General features: G+C 38.4%; 2 protein-coding genes across 2 annotated transcripts; both read right to left on the bottom strand.

Moving 5' to 3' along the window:
• Positions 1–2,997: 2,997 nt before the first annotated feature.
• Positions 2,998–9,417, bottom strand: LOC115790417 (extracellular calcium-sensing receptor-like). The gene is made up of 10 exons (XM_030744239.1): positions 9,347–9,417; positions 5,679–5,906; positions 5,284–5,522; positions 5,025–5,104; positions 4,680–4,859; positions 4,367–4,555; positions 4,063–4,279; positions 3,725–3,963; positions 3,267–3,476; positions 2,998–3,168 (listed from the first exon to the last, which is right to left on the bottom strand). The coding sequence occupies exons 1-10, from the start codon at positions 9,415–9,417 to the stop codon at positions 2,998–3,000; spliced, it is 1,824 nt and encodes a 607-aa protein (XP_030600099.1).
• Positions 9,418–10,901: 1,484 nt separating this feature from the next.
• LOC115790823 (extracellular calcium-sensing receptor-like) lies at positions 10,902–14,515 on the bottom strand. The gene is given in 8 exon segments (XM_030744788.1): positions 10,902–11,806; positions 11,891–12,014; positions 12,118–12,345; positions 12,478–12,683; positions 12,912–13,207; positions 13,332–13,621; positions 13,729–14,023; positions 14,409–14,515. Coding segments are annotated over 8 exon segments (2,451 nt in total).
• Between the last annotated feature and the right edge of the window lie 783 nt (positions 14,516–15,298).

Here is a 15,298-nt window from a genome sequence, read left to right as displayed (position 1 = left end):
GCCATAAAACTGCCATCAGCCCTGGCCATTTGTAAATGCGCGGCACACAAAACAGGCACAGACTTGATAGTATTGGGAAACAGCTACGCTGACAAAGCAGCAAAGCTGGCCGCAAGTGGTAAATATGGCACCTCAGCAATTACACGACAATTGTGGAACGCTTGTGACCCAAAGTGCTCGATGAGATGCAGCAGCAAGCAAAATTGAAGTGGAACAACTTCCTAGGTCACTATTCAAAACAGCAGCCATATTGATACATGCTTTAACACATGTATCAACAGGGGGGGATAGTGAGTAAGACCTATAAGTATTGCTTAGTCGTAAAACCTAGGGGTACAGCTAAAAAAATCACTGTTCTTATCATCCGCAAGAGCGCAGGACTCGTTGAAAGAACGAATGGCACAGTAAAAAACAGACTAAGGAAATGTATGGCAGAAACGGGAAGGCCCTGGGTAGAATGCATAGATTTAGTAAAAACATACATGCATGTGACCCCCAACAACACAGGGATAACCCCCTATGAGGCATTGTTTGGCTGACCTTTTAGACTCCCGGTGTACACAGAATAACAACAAGCAGAGGAAGAGACAGACTTGAGTGATCGGATGAGAAAGTTGTTCCAAAGCAAAAATGTTGTTGATACAAATAAACTGCCGGAAGGCTCTTCTGCTTCTCCACAGGAACATCCGGTAGCGGTGGGAGACTGGGTCCTGGTCAGAGTGATCAAGAAGAAGTGCTGGAACCAACCCCGGTGGGACGGACCCTACAAAGTACCACTGACCACGCCAACTGCAGTCAAAATAGCAGAGAGATCCACGTGGATCCACCTCAGCCAGTGCAAAAGGATTGAGCCAACCAACGCTGAGTAGGGGATGGAAGTCGGGGTACAAAGGGGGGAGTGAGCCCTAGGCCACCTTCGTCTCAAACCCGTGAAGAAAACAACTGAATCCCCCACTAAATAGGGATGGCTCGTTCACATGCAATGACCACGTGGAATTGGATCTGCACCCTGGGCGCATTGATGACCATCGTGACTGCAACACAAGAGTTGAGCGCCTTGCGTGCAATGGTGATGCAGAACAGAGTGGTTTTGGACTTGCTGGCCGCCCCGCAAGGAGCCTGCAGCAGTTTCTATCAGTGTACCCTTGTGCAGGGTGGACAGGAGGGTGAAACAGAAGACCAAATATGAAACCCCCATTGAAAATGGGAGACCAAGTGGTGGGGGTGGATGTAAACTGGTTTTCAAACTAATGTTTAATTTTTGCAAATGTATGTAGGTGTTTCCCCGAGTGAGACTGACTAGCAGTGGCTGCCGTGAGCGGCGGGGCCGTTGAGGAATTTTCCTGTCTTGAAAGAATAGAGAGTGACTTTGGGTCAAAAGAAGGATAGACAGCCGCATGACAGGGTTTTCGCCTCAACCTCATTCAGGATTGTATGTGCTATGTTCATGATAAACAGGGAGGAAATGTTAGAATAGATAAACATGTAACTGTTTTTCTATGTATCACAATGTGTTCATCATAAACATGCACATGACTGTAAGCACAAAACATACTCTCATACACCTGGACCCTCCAGGTGAGGAAAGCAGGTAACGCCTGTTTCCTGACGTCACACACACATACACACACACCCCACGCACCCACGTGATGCTAAAATAAAAGCGCCAGCAGAAAGAAGGAAGTCAGACTCTCTTTCAGAGGCACATGAGTGTTAGCTGACTGAGACTCTCCCTGCAGGTAAAAAGACCAACTACGGGTTTCTGTGTCTTTCTTTATTTAACGGTGGTCCGAACCTAACATTTGCCTTCCCACAGGGATCACATGCAATCCTACAAGGTGTAAGGTATAGGACTGAACAAATGCTTCGCATTTCTTCTATTTAAAATTTAGACTGTCAATATATTATCTTTTACAAGAAACTGAATTCATTTGAGTTTTATTTAAATAGCAACAATTTACAACAAAAGCCTTCTTAGGGTACTTCACATTGTGAGGTCAAAGTAGAGTTTAATTTTTATACCATCAAGTAGTTCCCTAAATAATATTTTTACAAATGTATTAATTAAGGTCATATACAACAACATTATATTGAAACTGTAAACGTTTTTCACACTGACAAGACTGCTTAATATAGGTGTCTGTAATAGGGCATTACATACTTCAATATATCTGCGTTCTTAATTCTGGAAATGCTAAAACTATGAAATAAATATCTATAAATGGCATTCTGTATATAAACTAAGAAGTTTATTAAATAGTGGTATTTCCATTTATTTACAAAACAAAACACAAAGGTAAATACAAAAATAAAGATAAAGACATGATACAGCAAAAGAGGAATATAATGAATATTAGTCATATTTTGTTAATTTATTTTTGCTGACTGGCCATCATGTGTTTCCTGGTATTCCTCTCAGGCCTCAAAAGAATGATGAAACACTTTGGAGCAAAAATACACAAAAGTAAACCATAGCTAGAAGCCAGGATGGCAAAAAATTCCACTGCAACAGTGTATTTCCCAGGAGAGCTAAGGTAAGCAGGCACAAACGCCACCCAAACAGCACAGAAAATCAACATGCTGAAAGTGATGAGTTTAGCCTCATTAAAATTATCAGGAAGTTTCCTGGCAAAAAAGGCTAATATGAGACTGATGCAGGCCAGCAGTCCAATGTAGCCCAAAATTAGACAGAAGCCAACCACAGAAACCATGGCACACTCCAAGGTGACCTTTGACCCTTGAAAACCCAGATTTTGCCAAGGCACAGGGGGACTGAGGGATAGCCATATGGTACAGATGACAATCTGGATAAAAATAAAATGTTATTGGACAGATGTGAAACTACAAAGACTTAAAAATTCAAAACAGAAGATTTGTATAACCTGTATACATGTAAGAAGGCAGACACTTCCTCTCTGTTGGCTTGGACCAAACCATCTAATCAAGGCTTCAGCACCAGGCTGAGCTGAGCGAAAAGCTGCCAGGACTACGATGGTCTTAACTTTGAGACAGGAAACAGAAAGCACAAAGCTGATCCCAAAAGCTGCGTGCTGGAACCGACAAGACCAGTCTGATGGACGACCAATCAAAACAGCAGAGAGGTTCTCCTTTCCTGATGGCCTTTCTAGTGCCTGGGGGGCAGAGCTCACCGCACACTGAAATGGGCACCTAAACAATAAGCCATGATGTATTTTTAAGTGCAATATAAATGTATTTCAACTAACAGCAAGAAATCTTCAAATACAAAATTTAAATTATTTTCATACCTGATTGGATCCCGTGATCCACTGAATAGCTGATTCATTAAGGTGGAGAGCAAACCCATCCACATGACCGATCAAAACAAGTTTTAGTGTCCCATCAGCTGTGCTCTGCCAGTTAACAAGATCATACTTTGCTGGAATATCAGCTCCTTGGAAGTAAAACATTTCCCCTTGTGGTGTGGTGAAGTTCACTTTTTCCAAGTGCTGCAAAAGCTGTAAAATGATCAAAGCTGTGAATCGAGTAACTGACATAGTATTTATATATTAATGCTTGTGACAAATGTGTTTTTGTGTTAGACAGAGTTTGAAGATAAGTACACTCCAATCACTGAGTACTGAGAGCTAACATAAAAATGTTGTAATTACTTCATTATGGATTGCATAATACGGCATTATATACTCATGAGTCAGGCCAAGATCTGTTTAGCCTCTAGTGTTTGTAGCATTTCCCTCATGATTACCTCACTGGGCTTGATGTGTTTTGGAGAGGAGCAGGTGAAGCTGTTGTTTTCAGAAGGGCTGTCTTTAATGGGGCAGAGAAGGCTGTGAAGGGCATGGGCTGCAGCATAAACAGCAAGGTAGACGTTGTATGTCAACCTTAGCTGGGAGGTGTCAGTAAAGACATTCTGCACTTTTTTCAGAGATTCTGTCCCATTGCAGTGTGATAGTGAAGCTCTCTGAACAGACATAACACCAGGAGCTGAAGTAAAAATATTTGATATATGTCTAGTCTTTAGTGTGGACATAGGAGATCTGAGAGATGAGGAGGAATATAAATGAAGATGTTTGGTCCTTTGACTACATCCAAACTCTGCTTCCCAGAATTTTCTTAAGAACTCATCATCTGGACGATAAATTGGGTGTAAACTTCTGAGGTAGCTTTCAAATCCAGGTATAGTTGAACTTCTGATTGCAACACCAAGAACACCTTTTGCCACTTTGCTTGTTACTGGATTTTGGAGCAGATCGCCACTGGTGCTCCAAGCCTCACTGGCTAGAAACTGTCTATCAGTCACCTAGAAGGCAAAAAAAAGAATTACTTTGAAAGTTTTTTGTTTTTTTTTTCATTATATGCAATGAGCAATTTTATTACAGCATCTCACATTCAGTTTGCCAAGTTGCAGGAACAGTTCCCTCACATCTGTATACCAGGTGAATATCAAAATCACCCTTGCAGTTGAGGCTTGTATTGTGAGGGCTGCTCGTCTGGCATCACTAATAATATTTTCCCTTTGGAGAGTCTCTACAAATGCCAGGCACACCCCTGCTCCCTGAATCTCCTCCTGAAATACCTGACATGCACAAGTAAAAGATGCCCATTACATGATTACACTGCAAATATATTTATATAGTGTACTTATGGCTATATATTTTGCAGATACAATTAAAAAATTTAAAAAAACAAAATGCAGATACCTTTATTGCAGTGTGGCCATAATTATTGTTTGCTACAACTGCCCCAACCCAAGTCCAGTTGAAGCGTATAGCAAGCTGAGCAACAGTACGTGCTTGGTAAATATCACTGGGGATGGTTCTGAAGAAATTTGCATACTCGAGCCTGTCACTCAGACAAGGACAGGTGGCTAGATAGCTGATCTGAAAGACACACACAAAACTCCATCTAATAAAGATTTTTGAGATCATTTTCAGTTTTTTCACTGTCATAAAAAAGGACAAACATTGGTTTGTTAAAAATATATGCTACAGTACAGTACAGTACAGATTTTATGTTGTATTTAAAGTAAAACTCACAAAAGGTACAGAGAGTGGCTTCAGCATTCTGGAGACTATCTGGCTTATGGATGAAGCACCACCAATAATCACAGGGACAGTTTGACCACCTGAAAACAGCAATAAATGATTGCTGATTAGATAGATAGATAGATAGATAGATAGATAGATAGATAGATAGATAGATAGATAGATAGATAGATAGATAGATAGATAGATAGATAGATAGATAGATAGATAGATAGATAGATAGATAGATAGACAGATAAATACATAGATAATGAGTTACCCCTTCTGTCAGTGATTTCCTCTATGTTCCCAGCAGAGATGGGAGTGTTTGTAAAATTGCACTTGGTGTCGTCTCCACCAACTAGTGACAGTGCTGACTGGAGAGCCCATGGTGGGTGCCCACAGCTGTCAAAAATACGATAGCCCAGCTTTACTCCTGGTAGCAGCATTGCATTATGATTGATTTCCTCCAGTGCAAACACCATAGCATATATGTACTGCAGTTCAAAATATTCTAGACTGAGAGGAGGAAGATGCATTGAGAAAGAATAAGTAAAATTTAGTTTAATAGGTTTCTGTGAAGCTACAAATACAAATCAAGTGGTAAAACATGGCAATCACTCCTGTAATCCTCCACAAACTACAAACTACACAAACTAAAGCTTAGAGTTTTACCCAGTGCATGGCTTGTAGTTTGGCAGCTGAGTGAAATCATGTTCTGTAGCTGGAGGTTGATAATGAAGAGAAAACAGACCACCGATGATTACATCTCCATCTTGGAATACATCCTGATTACTCAGTCTACCCCAATGAGAACATGTCAACATCTGAACACAGAGGAGTCCATCCCGGAGTCCCAGTTCTCTTCCCACAAGCCACACGAGTAGCAGAGATGGGGAAGACCTGGACCACACAATGAAGAGCCAGGAGAACCAAGACATAGATGCAGCTGTTCTGGATACTCAAATATGTAGAGTACACTCAGTTTGGTTCATTCTCAGTAGTTCATTCAATATCCATAAACAATTCCTGCAATGAAAATATTAAATCAGATTAAAGCCCACAATGTAGCAGAAGTGTGCCAAGGGAACACTGTGAAGTTATATTTTAAAATGTGTATTTTCATACACCAGACATGAGTTGGCTACTGTGTGTACATTTAAATAGTGACATACCCCCTCCTCCTCGGTATAGATGAACTGCAGATGTGGGCATTTTGTGTAGATGGAGAGCCTTTTTGTAAGCAAGTGAACATGACAACGCATATACCCACCCCCCAAATCAGTCCTCTCAACGTCAGACACAACAACAGCATGACTGACACTAATCGTGTCTTGCAGGTAGAAGATGTATAAATAGGACGTGTGTTTAGGTGCACATAATATAGTATTTGTTCTCTTTTAAAATTTGTTTTTTAATCTTTCTGCAGTGACCAATATCTTTATAAAGCTTAGCAAACACATCATCCTCTGCTGAGCAACCTCTGAACAATGTAGAAGCTTTCCTTAACTTTATTTGCAACCTATACTGCTGTGAATGTCATGTCTTGTGACATGTTTTCCTCAGTCTGAGGCTGTGGAATCAGAATCAGAAACTCTTTGAATGCGGTAAAACGGTCTGTCGGGAATGTTGTCGTGAATATGGTTGTTTATAACGTCTTGTTGTCAGTTTACTTTCATATATAAGCCAAATCTTTTTCAGTCATCTTAATCCGCGGATGGTCAGTTATCCAATATTTACTGCACAAGAAGTCAATTTGCAAGCAATTTGTGGCTGCAAATGAGAGACGGAAAAACATTTTGTCTCTTTTGCCTAGGCCAATGTTTATTAACCTTTTGTGTGCTCTGGCACCTGTTTGGCCAATTATTAAATGCAGGGCTGGAAAGTGCAACAGCACACCGTGTTGTCAGTGAGGCACACAGCTTGTCTATTAAATGTCAGAGGTATCACTTTTTTTTTATTTCTGTTGGTTATCATTTTTATTTATTAGATTTATTAGAATTTCAAACTGAATAGGCATATTTTAATAGCTGTTTTTATTTAAGGTTAATATTAAAAAGTGAATAATTTGTTCATTACATTATTTGTGACGGTTCTTTCATCTCAGAACATTATTTAATTAAAGAACCAGTTCTGTTGCCAGTCAACCTACATGAATGCATTTTTGACCAGTATTTAATGTTTTCGACCAATAAAACACATCAAACTTTGCACTTGATGCTGAAATATTTAGCTTGGTAGTTAGTACCATTGGGCCACCTGATAAAGTAAGCATGCAGCCTGGAATGACATGGTCATTATGCTTGATAAAAGACTCAAGCCATTTTGTTTGGTGGTTTGCCCATGTCTTACGATTATAAAACATAAACATATGTAAATTATACATGCAATAATATAGATGTACACAACACTGTTTTTCCAAGAAACATTTGAAAAAGAAGAAAATAAAAGCTCAAATAGCATTTTTTTTTTCTGCTTTGCTCAGAGTATTTACGGATCTGTCAGGTTTCCGATACCCCCCCCCCAATAGTAAACTCATTCCAATGCCCTTGATTGTAGCCCTTGTGACTGGGATATCGTCTTCACCTTTAACACAGAAATATGAATGGTTAGGATATGCAGGCACAAGATCACAACAAATTGGTTGATTGTAAAACATATATCCTCATCAGGACAATGATCCAAGCTGCTGACTTTGTCCTGGAGTCTCAGAAGGAGCAGGCTGATGGAGGGTAAACCATTTCATCTCCACTCCTTTTCCTATGTTACATTATCATAAAACAGCTAAATTAATGAACAATTAAAATGGTCAAGAGCCATATTACAAAAATTGCAAACTGAATGTCATTAAATCCAAGACATAAAAAAAATATTAAAATGATCAGGAATGGTAAGGTCTAATTATTGTTACCTTTCCATCTTTGCCCGGGGGTTTTGACTCTGCTTTGTGTACATAAATACAGAATCAGGACTCTCTGAGTCCAGCGATGCCTCACTTATAAATAGACAGCCACACTACAGTTTAAAAGTCAAATATCCTACCAGCTGATGCTGATTACTTTAGATGTTAGTATTTACCTAATTCAGGAACTCCAGTAAAACCAGAATAGATAAATAACTTACTTGATATAAAATAGGCACTACAAATGCAAGCATTTCTGATCATGTCCTCAGTTCAATTTTTGGCAATATGTTCGATGACTTGCAACTACAGCCACCTCCCATTTCTGAAATGGCCATGATGCCATCAGAATTTGGTGCAACTTCAGTCCACTGTTGGTAGAGTAGCGATTCTGACAGCCAAACACACAACAACTGGACCTTTTGATGGTGATTTCACTTCTAAATCAAGGTTACCCCTGTGTAGTCTTGTCGTCCTTATCTGATTGAATAGAGTATTAGTTCACTTCCATTGCCAAATTGCGCATGCATATTTTTGATGACATGAATTCTGAAACCTGACAGAAACTCTTCAAATAAACCGTTCCTCTGCGACTGATCAGTTAGCTCTTTTACAACTACTCGTTCAAGAATTTTTGAGAGAAAAGGAAAGTTGGAGATTGGCCTATAATTAGCTAAAAAAATTGTTTAATTACTGCCACTTTAAAAGGCTGTGGTACATAGCCAATTAATAAAGATAGATTGATCATATTTAATATTGATTAATTAATGGTAGGACTTCTTTAAGCATTCTGGTAGGAATGGGGTCTAACAGACCTGTTGGTGCTTGGAGGAAGAAACTATTGAAGTTAACTCACAAAGATCAATTGGAGAAAAAGACTGATTAAACAAAAGCAGTATTCAAAGTAGATATATACACAAAGATACATCTGTGAGATGGTTATGAACATATTTTTCACTAATGGTTAAAGTTCTATTTGTGAAGAAATTCATGAAGTCATTATTAGTTAAAGTTAAAAGAATCCTCGGCTCAACGAAGCTCTTTGTCAGCCTGGCTACAGTGCTGACAAGAAACCTGGGGTTGTTCTTATTTTCTTCAATTAATGATGAATAGTGAGATGTCCTAGCTTTACAGAGGGCTTTTTTATAGAGCAAAAAACTCTTTTTCCAGGCTAAATGAGCATCTTCTAAATTAGTGCGATACCATTCCCTCTCCAGCTTACAGGTTATCTGCTTTCAGTTGCGCATTTGTGAATTATACCACAGAGTAGAACCCTGTATAAACCACTGGAAACACACTTACACACATATACAGAAACTGAACATCAGGCAGGGATGGCAAGCTCACTGATTTTTATTGGTCTGTTATCTGCTCTGAGCTTGTTCCAGCTGAACTCATTTCTCATGACTTAAGGTAGTCTGAGTCAAAGAACTAGGCTTACAGGGGCTTGGGCTGGTACTGAGGCTTCATCTGTGAAATGTAAACTGCAGGGTAGCACTCATCTCCCTGCATTCTCAATGGATGGGGACTTCATTATTCTCCCTTCACTCCTACACACACACAGGGACCTATGACACTAAGGTCTTTGCCATAGAAGAGATGAACAACAGCTCAGAGCTGCTACCTGGAATCAGGTTTGGGTATCAAATCTATGACTCATGTGTCTCAGTGTCCATGACAGTGCATTTGGTATTTCAGCTTTTAAATGTCTTGGACCCTGTGTTTTACCCTGACAAAAATTGCTCCCAATCTGGTATGGTGATGGCTGTTGGTGAGTCTGGGTTGAGGCCATCCATCAGCATGTCACAATTCACTTTAACTTTTCTCAAGTAAATATTTTGACTTTTTATCAAACTGAGTATTTAAAGATTACATGCACTTCTGCAAATCTGATAGGATTACATTGTCTTCTTTTGCTATATAGAATAGAATAGAATAGAATGCCTTTATTGTCATTATACAGGATGTACAATGATATTGGAGGGCCACTCCTGTTCCGTGCCATCAAACTGTATGTATATGTATGTATGTGTATATGTAAGAATTTAAGCCTTATCTAAAAACAACTACATTTCAGAGATGTACTTAATTGCTTTATGGAAATTTAATAGGGAAAACAGCTCATCTTCAAATACAGTGATTTGAAATTTAATGGATCTTGTCCCATTTAATGTGTGACATTTTTTTTTTTGTTTTCTGTGCTGGTATGTCTGCCGTACTGTAATTTGCTACAGGGTGGCCAAAAACAATTATTTGGCAACAGCTGGTTACTAAATCCTGAGGTTATGGATGATGCTGTTCACCATCCATACCAATGTATTCTGGTGACTTGTTAGGACAGGAACATTGCAGGAATAGAGGTGAAAGCCAGAAATTACAATTTCTTTCTGATTATTCTTTTGGGAATTTGGAGGCCAGGTTCATGCCACAGCAACCTTTTTGTTGTGTTCCTTAAATCTTTCTGAACAGATTTCTGGTGGGGAGGCAGTATTTGAATTTCTATTGCTACTACTTAATTAACAAAATTTACTTTTCTGCTACATCTCAAAGTAGCATACACATGAAAATCAGAACCCAGTTTTACCCAGTGAAACACAACATGAATAAATTACTAGGTGTATATGACTATGATATCACATAGCGCACTCAGCTGACACTAAACTTAAAATTTGCATTTTTTTTAAGCTTGGTTTTTTAGAAAAATAGAAATATTAATGGCAGCTGTATTCAACAACTCTAACAATCTAGGTTTACTATGAAATGTGACTTTATATTTATGTGCTTAACTCTAAATGAAATATTTATTTATTAAACAATTACACACATAAATAACAAATAATTCAACAATTGGCATGTAAATTACAAAGAGCTTAACAGAAAAATGTAAATATTTAATTAAATTAACAACTGAAAATGAATATCTTTGTTATGTTCACTGAATGTGTACAATTATGACTTGCTTTTGGAATATTAACCATTTCCAAAACTCTGATATGCTATGATTGATTTTTGTTCATTAAATATTTCTTGGTGTTGTTCTCCGGCTTAAATAATATGATAAAACATTTTGGAGCAAATATACACATCATTAGTCCAAAGCTGGAAGCCAGAATGGCAAATATCTCCACAACCACAGTGAATTTCCCAGGAGAGCTGACATATGCTGGGATAAAGGTGATCCACACTGCGCAGAATATCAGCATACTGAAAGTGATGAGTTTGGCTTCGTTAAAATTATCAGGTAATTTACGTGCTAAGACAGCTAAGACAAAGCAAAATGAAGCCAGTAAGCCTATATACCCAAGCACAGCCCAGAAGCCAAAAGCTGAACCCAAAGCACATTCCAGTATGATTTTCTCCTTGTATGTGGTTAGATTTTTCATAGGAAAGGGAGGGCTAAGTACCAGCCAAATCGTACATATTAAAACTTGAATAAATGTGAAACACATGACAGTCATTCTCTGCTGTGGAGGACCAAACCATTTCATCACATTACTACCTGGAAGTGTAGCTTTAAAAGCCATTAAAACCACTATAGTTTTCCCAAGCACACAGGAAATACAGAGAACAAAGGTGATACCAAATGAAGTGTGACGCAGCATGCAGGACCACTCAGATGGTGCTCCAATGAAAGTTAATGAACATAAGAAACACAGAGTCAGAGAGATGAGCAGCAGGAAGCTCAGCTCAGAGTTGTTGGCTCTGACAATTGGAGTTGTCCTGTGACAAAAAAATATAGCTGCAGTGATAATGGCCAGACAAGCACCAACAGCTGAGACTGTAGCCAGGATGATTCCTAGGCTGTCTTGAAAAGAAAGAAATTCTACAGGCTTAGGAATGCAAGTGTCTCTCTTTGCATTAGGCCAAAATTCCTTGTAGCATGGTAAACAATCAGCAGAATCTGAATGAAAAGAAACATAAAAACATTGACAGATGGGTTTATTCAGGGTTACAGATATGAACAATAAACATTATTTTATTTTACCTGTAGTATTACTTATCTCTCCCTCAGGACACAGTATACAGTCATAGCAGCAGGTGGGTTTTCCTTTCTGTAGCACTTTACGAGTTCCTGGAGGACAGCTGTCACTGCACACTGACACTGGCACCTGTTGAAGACATAAAGGTGAAACAGCACATTTAGATATTTGCTATGCAGCAGTAATTAATCTGTTCTCCAAAGTTTAATCAGTCAGATTATTGTCTTTGGACTCATTACTTTGTGCTATGCTCCATCCAGGTTATGTTTCTATTAATTCTGAACTCCTGGCCCACTGGCAGTGATGCATCATAAAGCCCAACAGTTACTATTTTAGTGATGCCACTTTCACTTTTTTGCCAATTAACCAGCTCATAAACAGCCACAGGATCCCCATTAGCATTAAATGACACATCATAACCATTCTGGGAAAATTTTACTTTCTTTAACTGAGTTAAAACCTGTAAAAATTAATTAAGACAGAAAGGGACAAGAAAGAAAGAAAAAAAGGTACAATACTTTAACAACTAATATTACATTTTCATCCAAGTGATATTAGAGATGATGGGAGACATTGATTCATTTAATCTGACCTGTCTGGGTTCTATGTTCATTAGTTTGACACATGTAGCTGTGGCATTTTTCCCTTTACACACTGCATTATGGATGGCGTGTGCTATTGCATACACAGCCTTGTACACCATATTAGTAATTCTGAGCTCAGATGTGTCAGTGTACTGGCTTTGGAGATTCTGTATGTCTTCAGTTCCATCACACACCTTCTTGTCTGCAGCAGGAACTAAAAATACAAAAAGGCAGACTAGATGTTTTCAACAGTGAAAGATAATCTAGATTTCAGACATCTTCCTTTTGATGAATCTGAAAAATTATGCTAAGGTAAAAGGATAAAAAATATATATAAAATTTGTCACCTGTCATTAAAGTCATTAAATCAAATGAAAATATCTAGCCATTATCTGTAGGTTTTGAGAAGAAGTGTGTCAACTTAAAATCAAGAAAACCTTACTTTTGTTCAGTGTACAGTTGAATGCGTCCTCCCAGAACTCTGTAAACACTGGGGAAGCAGCAACTTCAGAGAAAGAGAGATTCAGCAGGAAGTCTCTGAAACCCGGGATTACAGACGTTGGAATCCCAAATCCAATGGCCCCAGCACAGAAAGTGAACCTTGTTAATTCTGTGTTGGTTAGCCATGCCTCACTGCCTATCCACTGGCGAGGTGGGAAAGGCTCACGTGAAAGCTCCTCCAACAGAATCTTCATGTTTCCAAAAGATACAAATGCCACAACAACCACAGCTTTAGACCTTAAGAGACAATATAATGTATGTGAACATTTTTTAACTGTCTCATGACATCATGAAAGGTTAATTTAAAAAAACAAAAAGAAAGAAAGAAGCTAATTTCACACAGTATGTGTGATATAGAAACCTGCGGATAACATCTGCTACTCTCTGAATCCTGCTCTGTGGGTGGGTCCATAAGAAAGACACAGAGTATTCCACACAGATCCCCTCTCTCTGTGCTGCTTCTAGAAAAGATGCCATGCCATTATTTCCATAATCTGAATCTGACCGGACAGCACCTATCCAAGTCCAGCCAAAGTGTTTTATCAGCTTGGCTAGTGCTTCAGCTTGGAACTGGTCACTGGGGATTGTTCTGAAAAAATTGGGGTACTGCTGTTTGTCAGACAAACATGCACATGTGGCAAAGTGGCTCACCTAAAGCAAGCAAATGAAATGGTGCAACACTGAAACAACTGCATAATCAAAAATCATGCATATGCATATTTTAAATAGAAAATGTGGCAGTAATTCAAAATACTTACTTGAGGAATGTTAAAGGAACTGATAAGCCGTGAGATGCTGATGGATGTCGTAGAGTCAGAGTCACCAACAACAGCTACCACCATACCAGATTGAGAGCAATTGTTATCAGTGTACAACACAGGGTCAAAGCTATTCAAAAACTGAAATGCCACATGCACTGCCACAGGCACTGATGCACATGAGTCATAAATCTGATACCCAAGCCTGATTCCTGGCAGCAGCTCTGTGCTGTTGTTGATCTCTTCTATGGCAAAGACCATTGCACGTGAGAAGTGCAGCCCACGGGTGTGAATGCTGCAAAACAATTGTGCCACTTTTTAGACTACAAAGATTCAAGTCAAAGAATGACTGCAGTTGATCTGTGTATCAAATGTGTATTGAATGGTTACCTGACCAGGTAAATCTAGTACCCAATATTGGTACAAGAAAGTAGTGCTAAATAATAGAAAAAACAAATAAACTATAAACTTTTTAAAATTTCTTGGTTGATATTTATAAAACTGTTGCGTAATACATTATAATTCATATTGTGAAAACACAGCAAAACTTAAAATTACTTTAAAACTATAAATTTATCAGAATATTTGCAGAACTTTTTTGTTTGTTTTTGGCAGAACACAAAGCAAGAAATATACATATCAAAATATGCTTTTATCACCCACATCTCCCCTTTACTGACCTCCTTTTGCATTTCACAGACTCAGGCATGCTCATGTAGTTATTGTAAATTGTGTCCACGAAGGCATGAAGCGGGAAAGATCCCCCGATGATAAAATCTCCATCCATTGAGAATGCAGGTAAACGAGTGCTACCCTGCAGCTTACATTTTACAAATGAAGTCACAGTACCAGCACCTGTGAAACTAGTCCTTTGATTCAGACAGTCTAGGCACATAGCTAAGACAACAGCTGAATTCAGTTGAAATAAATACACAGCCAGTACCAGTCCAATTATACGACCTGCTGTGGCCATCACTGCCTGATGTCAGGTGTCTGTGTATGTGCATAAACAAGTTTTCACTGGTTTATATAGGTATTCAGACAAAGGCTTTTTATTTATTTATTTTTCCTTCAAGAAGATATTCCCTTATCCTGAGGTCTTTATGTCTTAAGCATAATTTCTACTGTTAGCAATAACCCTGGTCTCCTCTTGTAAGCTTCCCAGAGGATTTTTATATTTAAACTAAAAAGTGCTAATATGCAGATAGTGGGCAAACAATGTGGAAATAAGAGGAAATAATAAGCTATTACAACTTAATTTTGTGTAATTACTAAGGTGTTATTCAACTAGTGGCTTAGTATCAACTTTGTTAGAGTTTAAGAAATATTAGACTGAAATTTAAATAGTGGTGTAATAACTAGTTGCCATACATGGGAAACAAAAGTGACAATGCCTATGAAGAAAAAACAGTAATCATAGCAATTTTTGTAATTTTGGTAACAATATGATAACCTGTCTAATCTAAAATCATAATTTCTGTGTAGTATTTGGAAGTAAATATTTTTAAATGAGTGACACTAATTTGGTAGTAACCTAATTTTATACCTCAAATTTATATTACAACAGAAA

The sequence above is a fragment of the Archocentrus centrarchus genome, chromosome 13, assembly GCF_007364275.1.
Source record: "Archocentrus centrarchus isolate MPI-CPG fArcCen1 chromosome 13, fArcCen1, whole genome shotgun sequence".
Lineage (NCBI taxonomy): Eukaryota > Metazoa > Chordata > Actinopteri > Cichliformes > Cichlidae > Archocentrus > Archocentrus centrarchus.
Note: the sequence above shows the minus strand (reverse complement) of the source record. Positions and strands in the feature narration are given on the sequence as shown.